At 49.4% G+C, this 13,661-nt stretch overlaps 1 protein-coding gene across 3 annotated transcripts in view; it reads right to left on the reverse strand.

Moving 5' to 3' along the window:
- Nucleotides 1–13,661, reverse strand: part of SEPTIN8 (septin 8) — a gene marked incomplete at its 3' end in the record, with an annotated part of 45,514 nt that overhangs the window by 11,296 nt on the left and 20,557 nt on the right. For 2 of the 3 annotated variants that reach the window (XM_082005965.1, XM_082005966.1), the window contains exons 3-9: nt 12,888–13,092; nt 12,023–12,209; nt 5,672–5,833; nt 3,273–3,369; nt 2,757–2,925; nt 2,360–2,492; nt 1,418–1,608 (exon numbers count right to left, since the gene is read on the reverse strand). In XM_082005965.1, the coding sequence (XP_081862091.1) occupies nt 1,418–1,608; nt 2,360–2,492; nt 2,757–2,925; nt 3,273–3,369; nt 5,672–5,833; nt 12,023–12,209; nt 12,888–13,092 (1,144 nt within the window). Of the gene's footprint in view, nt 1–1,413; nt 1,609–2,359; nt 2,493–2,756; nt 2,926–3,272; nt 3,370–5,671; nt 5,834–12,022; nt 12,210–12,887; nt 13,093–13,661 lie in introns of those variants that run through there. The other variant, XM_082005967.1, reaches the window with a different exon arrangement.

Raw genomic sequence — 13,661 nt, forward strand, 5'->3', positions numbered from 1 at the left:
GTGCGCCTCGGCGTGCTCGCCTTCTTCAAAATGGACCTGGGCCCCAGGCTGCCTCGGTATTCAGCCCCTAATTCATGTGCAAGTGTAGCTGGATTAAACTCCATTTTCAGCAAAATGTTTTACTAAGCGTTTTGGACTCTGTGCGCAAGGTGGGACATGCCCCAGAGCATGCCAAGAGGTCTGCAGAAGAGTGCTTTGGTTTTAACACCAACACATTTACATTCCAAGGAAATATGTTAAATAACACACGCTGTTATCTTCCACAGGAAGAAACAAATGACTGGCACGTCAGTACGCAGACTGAGCTTCTCTCGTGCTGCTGTTCAGAGCAGAGAAATGACAGAGCACGAGATCTCATCAGCAACGTCAAGGCGAACGTTGCGCTGCCAAGAGCAAACTCGGGTGCCGCTACTCTTGATGGTCTTTTTTTTCTTTTCATCATTAAAAGGTTCAGAAAGCATTGCCACCAGCCTGTTCTGGATTTGAGAGAACGCAGTTCAGACTCTTAAGCTCCTTCACGTAAGGGGAAGTAACAAAAAATGCTGGAATAAGAGAATTACCAGCTTGCATGATGGCGCTTCTCGTTGTGCTCCCCCGCCAGTGTTCCTTGAAGACTGGCTTGAATAGAAGCAGGATCACCCTCACCCCCTTTTCTTTTTAAACCTGTTTGCCCCGCTCCTGCTCTACCGCTACAGAATCAGCTGAAAGAGCATTATTTACATGCCCTCGCTCCACACTCTTGCTGGCTTCAGCAATGTCAATTAACTTGCAGCAAGCTAAGATAAGAATTCTGCCTTTAGGGGAAATGAGCTTTCTCGTAAGCAGAACTGTGTCTTGGAGCCCTACTTCACACGGAGCCCTTAATGAATTTCCAATGCATCTTCACTCTAAGCTGCTGTTTCCTTCTTTACAGCTCTGCCTCTAAAAAATAAAGTGCGAGCACTCTCCAGAGAGGGCCCCAAGCCTACAGAGATCACAGTGAGGTAGTGCATGACACGGGACCACATCTGTAAGACATTACAACTGTGTCAAGATCGTCCCCACTCCTCTCTGCTGGGGAGAAGACGCAGCTTATTTCTAGTCACGTCTGCCTCCAGGAGCAGACAGCTCTCAGGATCGCTTCAGCTGGCTGTCATGGAGGCAAGGGCAACCCCCCCGGGACTCAGCCTTTAGAGAATGACCCCAACTTGCAAGTCTCTCCCACCTGCAGCCACCAGGGCTTCCCCAGGGCAGTGCCCGGGCACAGGAGGGCCCCGTCTCTCCCCCACTTTAAGCAAAGAGTCAGAAGGGTAGGAATTAGGATTCCAAAATCCCCTTTTCCATTTTCTGTCTAAACAATGGACCAAACATTAAAGCATCTGAGCAGACACCCAGCTTCCCAGGAGCAGAGGAGAAAGACTCGAGTTCAGTCACTTACTTTTTCTTGTCCTTATCCTTCTTCAGTGGCTGCTGTGAGGTAGCCTGCAAGGATTGGGACTGCAAGGTCTCCACCGCTACTTTCCGCCTGTTGAAGGCATTCATCTCTTCCTCCAGCTCCCTCCTCTTCTCCTCCACCTTCCTTTTCTCTTCCTGGTGTATCCTTTTTAAGTGCTCAAATTTCTCATGCAGCTGGTAGGAGACAGAGCCTTTGAGCATCGCATCCAGCACGACCGTCGGGCTGCGCTCCCCCCGGAGTCAGCTCCCGCACGAACCCCCACCACCCTACAGCGAGCGACCGGCTGGCGGGGTGCGGCAGCCAGTGCCCCTGCACCGTGCGAGCCCTCGGCAGAGCTGACCTCTGGGCAATCACAGCCTCTTCACCAAAAGCGGTGAAGACACAATAAATTCAGCTCTGCCCGACACCACATATCAGAACGTGTAAGCCCTGGATAACTGCACTGAGGATCTCAGCTCAGCCTGCAGCCCTGCAAGGGGGCTGTGGACGTTGTGGGCTCTTCTGTTCCTCGCTAGTTTTGAAGAGGGTCCATTTATTTCCCCCCCCAGTCACGGCAGTGCCTCACACCACTGACCCGGGGGACTCGACTCTGCTGTCCAGTGAGCCTCCAGGGGTGAAGTCTACCCGACATGGATGCTCATCAAAATGTCCTGCATTGCCCTTCACTCACCAAGCAGCAGCCGAGTCTCCGACACAGGACAGGAAGATTTCTTTCTGAGGCACCTAAACCAGGGATGCTGTTTTGCAAACACTACCCCATGTCCCTTCCTTTGAGTGGGGGAAGGTGTGTGTGTCCGCGCACGCTTTGGCTGGTGAGGTCTGCTGAAGAGCTGCGTGTGCTTTCCAGGATTCATACATTGCCCAGACCCAGATCCTATGCTGACTGTATTTTGGGCTCCTCTCACGGGTTTTTGGCACACCCACCTCTCTCTCCTTCTCCTTCAGCTCTGCCTCCGTCTCCTTGACTTTGTTAACAAACATTTGTCTCATTTCTTCCTCTTTCTTCTGGAGCTCGCCCAAGAACTCTTTCCTTTTGGTCTCGTATGTTTCTTGGAGGCTGGGGAAGAAAGCGAATGAAATCCAGACTCTCTGGACACCAACGAGCTAGGGATGGGGAAACGTATGCCTGTCTTAAAAGACAGGCTTTGCTTAAAGACAAACAGGCAGGGAAGGGAACACCCAAGTCAGGTGCAAAGTTCAAACCCAGTGCTAGTATTTTCCAGCCCAGCATTGTAGATGTCACCTACAAACCTCCCATTTTTTTGGGCTGTCGGTACCAAACCATTGCTCTAAATTGGTGCTAGATATGAAGGCCACTCACCTGAAGGGCTGGCTGTCTGGATCCGTGTCCTTGAAGCCCATCTCCTCCAGTTTGCACCTCCTGTACAGCTCATAGTGGCGGGTGTGAGTCTGCTCCCGAAGATCCTCCATGTTGACTCGAATCAGCATTTCCCGCAGTTTCACAAAGTCACAGTGGCTTTCATTCTCAACTGATGGAAGCAAAGGGAGAGGTCAGCAAACTGCACACGTGGCCAGGGAGCACAACTGCACATACAGATTAACTCCAGAGACTCCCCTCCCACGGACCCGTTGTCCCGCACAGGGCACAACACAGCCCCTTGGATGCAGGGATTCCCCTACTGCTGGTAGGAATGGGAATTCAAAGGAAAGATTGGCCAACCCACGAAAGGCTGCACAGGACAGTCCTGCACCGTTTGGCACAGGGCACCTTCACACAGACGCGCCGGCAGGAGGGCAGAGCTGGAGAGGGTGCCAGCGTGTACATGTGCATGCCGAAGGGAGGCTCGCGACGGGTGCCCGGCTGGCGGCGCCTTACCTTGCACCACTCCCCACGGGTACTGCCGAGCTCTCACCAGCTTATTCCCAACTTTCACCTCCTCCGTGCTGCCAACGACAGCGAAGGGCAGATGAGCCTGAAACAGAGCCAAGGCCAGGGATCCAGTGTGTGGGCTAACCTCTCGGAGATCAGCCTGACCATGAGATCCCCCTCACCCAGACACAGGACCTACTTCCAGAAGTCCTTCCTCTGAAGCCAATCTCCAATACTCAGGGCAGTCTCTACTATGAACTGGGATATTATGTCATATATATGACATAATATATATGACATAACTGGGATGTATATGTCAACTGTATGAGATTTAATTGTCAACTGTATGAGGTTTAATAAGGCCAAGTGCAGGGTCCTGCACTTCAGCCACAACAACCCCATGCAACACTCCAGGCTTGGGGAGGAGTGGCTGGAGAGCAGCCCGGCGGAAAGGGACCTGGGGGTGCCGGTTGACAGCCGGCTGAACATGAGCCGGCAGTGTGCCCAGGTGGCCAAGAAGGCCAACAGCATCCTGGCCTGTATCAGGAATAGTGTGGCCAGCAGGAGTAGGGCAGGGATCGTGCCCCTGTACTCGGCACTGGTGAGGCCGCACCTTGAATCCTGTGTTCAGTTTTGGGCCCCTCACTACAAGGACGTTGAGGTGCTGGAGCGTGTCCAGAGAAGGGCAACGGAGCTGGTGAGGGGGCTGGAGCACAAGTCTGATGGGGAGCGGCTGAGGGAACTGGGGTTGTTCAGTCTGGAGGAGGCTGAGGGGAGCCCTCGCTCTCTACAACTGCCTGAAAGGGGGTTGTGGTGATGTGGGGGTTGGTCTCTTCTCCCAAGTAACTAGTGATAGGACAAGAGGAAATGGCCTCAAGTTGTGCCAGGGGAGGTTTAGATTGGATATTAGGAAAAATTTCTTCACTGAGAGGGTGGTCAGGCATTGGAACAGGCTGCCCAGGGAGGTGGTGGAGTCACCATCTCTGGAAGTGTTCAAAAAACGTGTGGATGTGGCACTTCAGGACATGGTTTAGGGGACATGGTGGTGCTGGATTAATGGTTGGACTTGATGATCTTGAAGGTCCTTTCCAACCTAGTGATTCTGTGATTCTGGCAGAGAGCAGCGTAGGGCCACAGCACAGTTTACTGGCAATGCTGCCTGGACTGAACTAGGTGGGGAAATATTGTAGGAACACCATGGTCATTACTATCTGCCTCTCTCCGTTTGTCAGGCTGTTCCTCAGCTGTAGTCTCTCCACGCGCCAAGAGCGGGTCACTCCCTGCCTTGCAGAAAGCACAAGCAAAGACATCCGTAAACAGGCCCTGGCACAGCGGTTTGTGTGTGGGCACTGGAAGGGACATGTGCAGGATACGCCATGTGCTCGCTGCTCTCCGAGTCTGCAAAGCATCAAGCGCAGCAAGGAAATGGCACCGTCCTCATCGTTGCAGGAAAGAAGCCACAGAGCAGGCGCTTCCGTAGGACAAGGTTGACAAAATCCTTCACATTTAAGAAGAAATGGATCCAGAAGTGTGGAACGGGTAGAGAAGTGGCCAAAAATATTTTCACTGGGGGGGAGGGGGAGAAAAACCAAACAAGCACGACTCCCATTTTTTCTCCCCAATGCACACAACTTGCAGTTATTTTAAAAAGAGTGCATCCTCCAATTTTTTATTAATTCAGCAAAAAAGAACTATTATAGTGAGAAAACATATCTAGTTGACCCAAAAATCAATTGACTATTGAAATTAAAAAATAAAAAGGTAGGAGGGGTGAAAGAAAAGACGAAGCATTTAATCAGAAACACCTATGCAGGAAAATGTTCATTTTGATGAAAAAGCTACTTTAAAAAATTAACACGGAAACATTTCAGCTGTTTCTACTGCAATAGCGGTGCTCTGATTTGGGACACAGGAAACTTGAAAGTGTTTTGCACACACTTCAGCCAGGTCTGAATTTGATCTTTGAACTTGAAAAAACAAGGACAAAATAGAGTCTAACATTTTTTCTTCTTTATTTTAAATTGGGTTTTCTCTGCTTAGCCTCCGTAAGTCAGACAGCTAATGTAAATCTTAACTGTAAAATTTGTATTCAAAGTTTCTCCCTCCTCAAATGAAAAGTAACCTAAAAACAGACAGAATAATTTTTGAACAAAGTATTTTTCAAAAATTCAATAATTTTAGAGCTGAGCCGTGTTTCTCCAGAGAGCCCACAGACTAAATGAGAGCCTCATTTTAATTAATTTTATATGCAACAGCCTTAGGCAACTGTCAGATCCACAGCTCAACTTTCAAACAGATTTAACATCTGGACAATCCCAATGAAACTTGCCCTTTGAGTGCCTTTTTGTGCAGCAATTTAATTTGTCACAACTTTTGGTGGCAAATGGGATTGCAGCGTTACTCACGTTCATCACAGAGTTGATCTCAGCGACTGCTTCATCGTCTGTGGGGAACTGATAGATCTGCACACCATTGCTGACCAGCTCGCTCATGATTTTTATCTTGAACTTGTGCAACTCGCTCTTGGAGATGGTGTCTGCTTTGGCAATAATCGGAATGATGTTCACCTACAGCAGAAAGGAGGGAAAAGGGGAAAGGAAAAAAAAAGGGGGAGAAGAGAGGAAAAAAAAAAGGGGGAGAAGAGGGGAAAAAGAAAGGAGGCAAGGGGGGAAAAAGAAAGGAGGCAAGGGGGGAAAAAGAAAGGAGGCAAGGGGGGAAAAAGAAAGGAGGCAAGGGGGGGAAAAAGAAAGGAGGCAAGGGGGGGAAAAAAGGGGGCAAGGGTGGGAAAAAGGGGGCAAGGGTGGGGAAAAAAGGGGGCAAGGGGGGGGAAAAAGGGGGCAAGGGGGGGGAAAAAGGGGGCAAGGGGGGGGAAAAAAAGGGGGCAAGGGGGGGGAAAAAAAGGGGGCAAGGGGGGGGAAAAAAGGGGGCAAGGGGGGGGAAAAAAAGGGGGCAAGGGGGGGGAAAAAAAGGGGGCAAGGGGGGGGAAAAAAAGGGGGCAAGGGGGGGGAAAAAAAGGGGGCAAGGGGGGGGGAAAAAAGGGGGCAAGGGGGGAAGAACCAGGTGAGCAGCAGTCCGGCAAGCAGCATTGTCGGGAGCATGGGTGCCCGTGGCGTGACCCAGGTCCTACCCCAGTGGCTGCTTTACATTTCATAAAACCACAAAGGTGCTAGGTTTTGCATGCAAGCTGCAGCACAAGCCCAGCTGAACACTAGAGGGAAGAGTTTTCCAGGACTAATTTGGCTACAAGACTTCCAGATAAACCAAAGACAAACACCCCGCAATAAATACACAATGAGCAGATCAAAGCCTCTGCTCTTGCCTCCGTATTTTGTTACACACTTCGAGGGAGGCAGAGACAGTGAAACTGTCACATCTCATCACCTATCCACTTCTGGCTGTGCTGACAAGCCATTTTAGAAGACTAGCACAAGGATGAAACGCTGCCGTGAGCTGATGTGAAGCCTTCCCATGCTTAAGCAGAACGAGCAGGGACTCCTCAGACGCTCTCACAGCAGCTGTGGATCCTTTCCAAGGACTCCCCGAGCCTCTCTGTGAGGATCACAACGCCGGCATGCTGTGCAGATTACGTGGACCACCTTGGGGAAGGTGCAGGGTGCCCCACAACAGACAGGAGATGTGTTTTCATGCTGCTGTTGCTCAGCTTTGGCTTCACATCGGCTGTCACCAAGCACAATACCCCTGCACAGCTTCATCAACCAAGGTTTCAAAGCCACGTGCAAGCTGCAGTGTGAGGAGGTCACCCCCGTGCCTGGTACCTACCAAGAGCAAGAGCAAATGAGGGCCACATCCTTCAGGAGGGATGTGGTTCACTACAGCCTTGTGCTCAGGAGAGCTACAGTGGGGCAGGATCTGTCTCAGAAGCCTCTATTAGATAACGCTGCTATGCCCAGAAAAGCCAAGTGCAATATGGCAAACCACTGCCTAAACGAACAACACAACGCATCTGTCTGAACAGCAGCCAGATTCATAGCAGTAAAACAGAAGAATTCAGAGAAATGAGGGGCGAGTCTGATTTGCCATCTAACATTTCCCAACAGCCAATGCTTTTTGTCCTACAGAGCAGAAATTCCTAACAGCCATTTGGTCTCCAGTGGGTGCCCATAAAAATAAGTGACCTTGCTTTCCCAGCTCAAGTTCTCTTTGTAGCTCAGTGATGTCTCCATACTGTTTTTTCTCCCCCCTCTGGCTTAGTGCTCACGAAATACAAAAGCATTTACTTGCTCCAAAAGAAAGTCGTCTTAATTTGCTCATTGCAAACTTATCTGAAAGGAGAAATTCCTTATTTTTCTCAGCTACTGATCTGGCCTCCTTTACCAAGGACCACAAACCCACACAGAACAAAGTCTGCTGCTCACTCCACTCCTCAGCAGGTCAATGTCCTCATTACAAAGGTAAGAAGGGCCATGACCACAGCTGGGTGCCTGGCTGACCTGCTAAGAGCCAAAGAGGCTTGGATCCACCATCTCGCCCAGAAAAAGGGTCAGCTCAGGGCTCACGTACCACCCGCTCAGGAGCAGTACCTGCGAGGGGAAAGGCACTGCCAGGGAGCTGCTGTGTGTGGGGCTTTGCCCTCTCCATCCAGCCAGGCACGCTGACAAACCAGCACAAGAGGTGAGTTTAGTCCATTTTCAGTTGGGCTAAGGAATTCCCCCCCTCTTCTTCCAAAAAGCACCAGCTCAGCACTGCTTACAGCGAGGCAGGAGGCGCAGAGCCTGGAGCTTGGCTTTCGCAGCAGCAGGAGAAGGCAGGCTCTGTGGTCACCGCTGCCGCCCCAGCAGTACTCAAAGAAGGTGCAAACCGAGGTTGGTTCAAGTCCCCTCCAGCCAGGTTCCTCATGCTTTGAAAAAGCAACTCAGTCAGCACCTGCTACCACAGAATTCAAAACGCAAAAGGGTTTTACAAGTTGTCGTATTTCCAGTAATCAAGAGCCAACACCAATACTGTGGAGTCCTAAGAAAAGGGCACTTGGGTCTATCTCCCTCCTTCTCTCTTCTTCCCTTGAGAGTTCTTTAATTTTTTAAATTATTACTGTTTTTATTTTGATTTCATGCATGCCTTGGAAACCCACAAACTGGAATCCCACGGTTACAAGTGATACCCAGGGCACCATTCAATTATCTTGCTGTTTTCCTTTCTCTGATTTTGAGCATTGGCACCAAAAAGCTGTCTAGGTCTAGAATGAGCTCATCCCTTTATATTAAGGAGAAAGGACAGAAAAGTTTGGAAACAAGAAACAAGCAAGATATGAAATGCTACTGAACTGTGTCTAATCCAGTGCTCCTACAGCGCCTTCCACGCATCCACTTCTGTGCAAAGGCCACAGGCTGTGGCACACCGCACTACTGCCAAATAAAGCGAAATACAACTAGCTAGAGAATGAAAGTCATGTCCTCTCTCCTTTACTCACCCAGTAAAAAAAGGAAGTAGCCATAGAATCATAGAATAGTTTGGTTGGAAGGGACTTTTAAAGGTCATCTACTCCACCCCCCCGCAATAAGCAGGGACATCTTCAACTAGATCAGAACCGTGTGAGGTTTCTCTCTCCACTCTTACTTTTACACAAATAATGTTTATGTTGGGTTGCAGGCAAAATCCCAGAGCAACATTATTCTCTCTTTAAAGACGTTAACTATTGGAGTGTCATCCCACTGAATGTGACAGGCATGCAATGTCTCTTTGACCACCGGTCCACATGTTGGAAGTCTTTGCTGGAGCTGGGATTATGGCCAGAGGAATTCTGTGCTTCAGACAAGACAGTGAACTCACATGCACACACATAAAATGCACCTCCTTCTCAGGTCATCCTGACCACAGAGTTATTTCTCATCTCCAAAAGTAAAACTTAACAAGAATGTGCTGAAATAAGGCAGTTAGTAGAAAATAATTTTTCTAATAAGGCTACATGCATTTTCACCCCGTGGAATACAGCTGGATTTCTCCCCATCTCCGAAGTGTTCCCAAATGCAAGACCCAGCGAAGCCAACAGGCAAATCCTACCTTGGAAGCCAAGCAGCAGAGGCACAAACCAGCCTGAAGCGTCCCCACTGGCCAGTGACCCGCCTAGGACGTGTCAGCTCACGAAGGGCAAGCCATTAGCCACCGCTCGCAAACAGCGCACGCTGGCTGGAAGCCATCCAGGGACAACAGCCAGGGAGCCCCAGGATGCCCATGGCAGCACACAGCTGTGCCGTCACTTTCCAGGGCAGGGCTGTGGTTTAAATCAATAAATCATCTTCTCATCCGATACAAATGCAATTTTATTCATCATATTTATGTAATCTATTTATCTCCTCCTTTTCCCGGGTTAAACCCCATGGAAAGGCAACCCCTGCCAGGTCATACACTCTTCCCACCTACCAGCCAGGCAGCCACATTTCATCTACCTAGAACCAGTTCTGAGGAAGATTCTATCTCTCTGGCTGTAATTAAATACCCTAGACAACAACTGGCCATGAGCTCAGCCAAACAAATATTGTATTACAGTACAGTGGAAGATTTTGTTTACAAAAGAGCTTTACCCAGAAGGGATTTTGTAAGCTCTACACTAAAAGCAAGATTCATTATTGAAACCGTCATACAGATTCAAAAGTCTGCCCAGCACCTGATGCCCTGCCACTGGTGTGCTAAAGCAAAGGTGTAACTGAGCCAGGCTCCTACAAAACCCTCGTTGAACTAGTTTCAGAGGCTGAGCCAGCAGAGCACACAGCAAAGTGTTACCTCTGATACACCTTTCATCTCCATGGGCTCCATTCTTCAACCGTAAAACAGGGGGCACCAGCCACGTAAAGCTCCCCAAGAGGAAAGCCGGGCTCAGGTGTGCTCACACGGCTGCGGACGCGAGTCAGTGCACACCACCTCTGCTCAGCCACCGTAACCACGCGTTGTCGCCAGCCTGGAGCAGGTAGAAAGCTGCCCGGGGTTTGCCGACACCCCACTTCACTCTGCGCGCACGCTGGCCCCCAGGCACAAACGGTTCATGTGTCCTGGGAAGGGGGTGCAGCACCGTCCTACACACATCTTTAAGGAGTGTCTGGAAAGCACTTTGATATCCTGGGAGGACACTGATGCAAAAATGCAACATAATCCCCTAGGACCCAGAAAAGATCAATGCTCTCCACTTGCTTATTCATTTCCATGTGCGTGCTTGTGTGAGGCCACCACACCATGAAATCCAAGATGTTCTCACAGTGTGGTAAGAAGGGAGATGAGAGCAAAGGGATAAAATTACTTCAGACTATTTAAGTGGAAGTTTAGAAATATAAAAAGTTTGTGTGCACACAAAGTTCTCATCTCTGCACAAGTACAAAGGATTTATTTTGGTACTACCCAAGGACCACATTAAAGGCAGCCACAGGGAGATGAGAAAAGTAGGGAATGCAGAAGGAAAGGAAGAGAAAAGCTTTGTGGGACCACCAGCACCAAGGGGAATCATGCAAAAGCTTTCCTCCAAACATATTTCTGGGAACACGTAATACTGGCAGCATGCCAAGAGACAAGAGTTTATTAAGGGAGAATTTTTGGATTCCTGATGAAGTCAGTGTAACAGCCACCACGGTTACAAACAGCCCACTGCAATGAGAAGCCAGGCGCCTGCTCTGGAGTGGGGCCAAGGAGAAGCAGGCCAACAGCCCCGGGTGGCAAGGGCAAACAGCAGGGACTCCGCGAAGGTGAACTCTACCCGCCAGGAAAGTCTGATAGAGCTGCATGTAGACAACAGCCAGAGAAGAGAGCACTCCCTAAACGGAATCCAGGGGATCCCCGGTTACTGCAGGGTCCCAGCTGCCCTGCTTGCCCCTCTGTAGGCTGATCAGCATCTGCCATCTGAAAGGAACCACCTTGCTGCTAAAAGACTGCTCTGAAAGATAGGAAATTCCTGCAAAGAAAAGAAGAGATGCTGCTGCCACTAATGACCTTTGAAGCCTCCGGCAGCTCCCTGGAAGCCAGCTGGAACAACCAAAAGTGTGTCAGAAACCTCCTTCGAGCTGCAGGAATACCAGCAGTAGCCGGTTAAGTAACCCACTGCCCCCTAAGGCAGAATAGCTCATGCATAAAGAAGCAACCCCAGCTAGACCCTCTCACGACCCACTTTTAGGATTCCTATGACCTTGAAAATTTCTCACCATATTTACATTTTCAGAAAATATTGTGATTTCCTGTCCAGATCGCTTGACACTACCAGCAGTCACAGCTCAGGCGCTCCCTGCACGCCAGCACGCACAGCCAGGACTCCTCTTCAGCCCTTGTGTCCCCCGCACTGACCACCCCCTGAGGAAGTTTGCAGCTTTGGTGGCTCTCAGCCCCTCTGTCCCTGCTGACAGGTCAGGACAGAAGAGATGGCTCCGCAGTTTTCACAGTTCAACTGCAGGAGCTGGAACACATCCTTACCTGCACACCTGTAAAGAAGAGCTAATAAAGTTGCAGATGATGGCTTTGATAAATATGAGCTAATCCGGCTAAGATTCTTACAGTGATGGATACTCTAGACTTTACACAGCTATCTGTAAAACAGGTTTTTCACCAGCCATTTTTCAGGAAAGCCAGTCAGAAAACAAGCACAGGACCTCAGCAACCAGCAGGGCAGACAACATTTTACCAGAGTCCTGAAAATGGCTCAGCTGGCATGCAGGAAGAAGTCAGCACTTACATGGAAGGAACAAAATCTTCCACATGACAATCAATATTAAAAGAAGCACCACAACTTCCAGAAAAAGGGACCATGGACTCCAATCCCTTACCTTGCTATCCAGCTTCTTCATTGTCACCAGGTCCAAGGACTTGAGCGAGTGCCCCGTTGGAGTGATGAAGTACAGGCAGACGTGAATCCTTGTGTCATGATAGTTGAAGAGAGATCGGCGGATTTTCAGCTCTTCTTGCAAATAGTTTTCAAACTGCGTATCAATGTACTCAACTATCGGCCTGTAACTAAAACCATACCATTAGCAACCCAGATACTGGAGTTCAAACAGTTTACAGGCTTAAGGAGTTCTCCTAGACATACCACGATATCACTTAAGAAGTAGGTATAAGACTCAAACAATTCAGCTTTACAACAGGAAAAGTGTGGCATTTACACACAGACCTTATAATCCAAAGGTTGCTGGAGCCTCCTGAGGCTGCACTGCAAAGCCTAAAGACAGTGGAGCATGGAAAAGACGACTACTTCCCCAGATCAAACTTTGCCCAGATCTCAGGGCTGAGCCATCTGGCTGTAGCAATGCAACATGACCAAGGAGAGACCTTGGAGTCCCAGAAAGCCTTTACCTGGGGCTTGAACAAGATGTCTGTATAATTAAATGAGACAGGTCCAGAGACACCAATCACTGCCAGAACAGATAATTCCCAGCCCTGCGCTGAGGAAAGCTTGTTAACTACTCACGCTCCTGGAGGACACCATTCGCTGCCACAAAGACCTCCTATGACCTCTCTTTTTGGCTCCTCACCCAACTCCCTCTACGTTCAGTCCCCAGAACCAGAGCCACTGCAGGGAGCTCTTTCATTAAGAGAAACATGGACACCTCCTCTGCAACACTGCAAGCAGAACTGCAGGCAGTTCACGTCTAAGCATCAGAGGCAAGCCCAGGAATACCAAGCAGATGGCACGAGACCTGCCTTTCATCTTTATTTATCTGATCCCCAAATCCAACGGCATCCACGATCGTTAGCTTCAGGTGGACGTTGCTCTCCTGCAGGTCATAGGTCCGTGGCCGCAAGCGAACTGCGCTCTCATAGTGACTGGCTTCCTCCGTCTCAAACGTGGTATTGAAGAGGGTATTCATTAGCGTGGATTTCCCAATGCCGGTCTCACCTAGGAAGGAGAAATCATCAGCTCACTGCAGCATGCATTTGTCACAGGTACTTCAAAGAACGTTAATTACAGAGCAGAACTAAATTATACTGTGAAAGGTTACTACAAATTGCTTGTGGACAGACATATAATTGTCAAAGGTAACTGCATTCTTGAAGGCCTCCTGTGCTTAATGCAAAGCTAACAAAGAGCACTTTGGTCTCATCTCCCCAGTGAGGATCACACAGCACAACAAAACACACTATTTTCCTTTCCAACATACCCTGACTTTGCTTGGGATCCTGCACCAGAGAAGGTGGGGAGAGCACAATTTTAGCAGAGTCTTTTGATTCTTCAGATGAGGAGTAAAACTCAGCTGCTCCTACTGACAAGGACTATCGGGGTCGGTTGTTGGCTGTCCCAAACACAGTGATAACTCCAGATATCACTCCAGATCAGCACGAAGCGATGGGTGTTTGGTGTGCTATGGAGGGGACAGGGACATCTGACAGTGATGCTTCCTCTCACTCTTTTCTGTGAGATTCCAGACTTTAACAGGCTTCTCTACCACTTTCTCTCTTTGCTTTATC

The sequence above is a fragment of the Phaethon aethereus genome, assembly GCF_964289735.1.
Source record: "Phaethon aethereus genome assembly, chromosome: 14".
NCBI classification, from domain to species: domain Eukaryota; kingdom Metazoa; phylum Chordata; class Aves; order Phaethontiformes; family Phaethontidae; genus Phaethon; species Phaethon aethereus.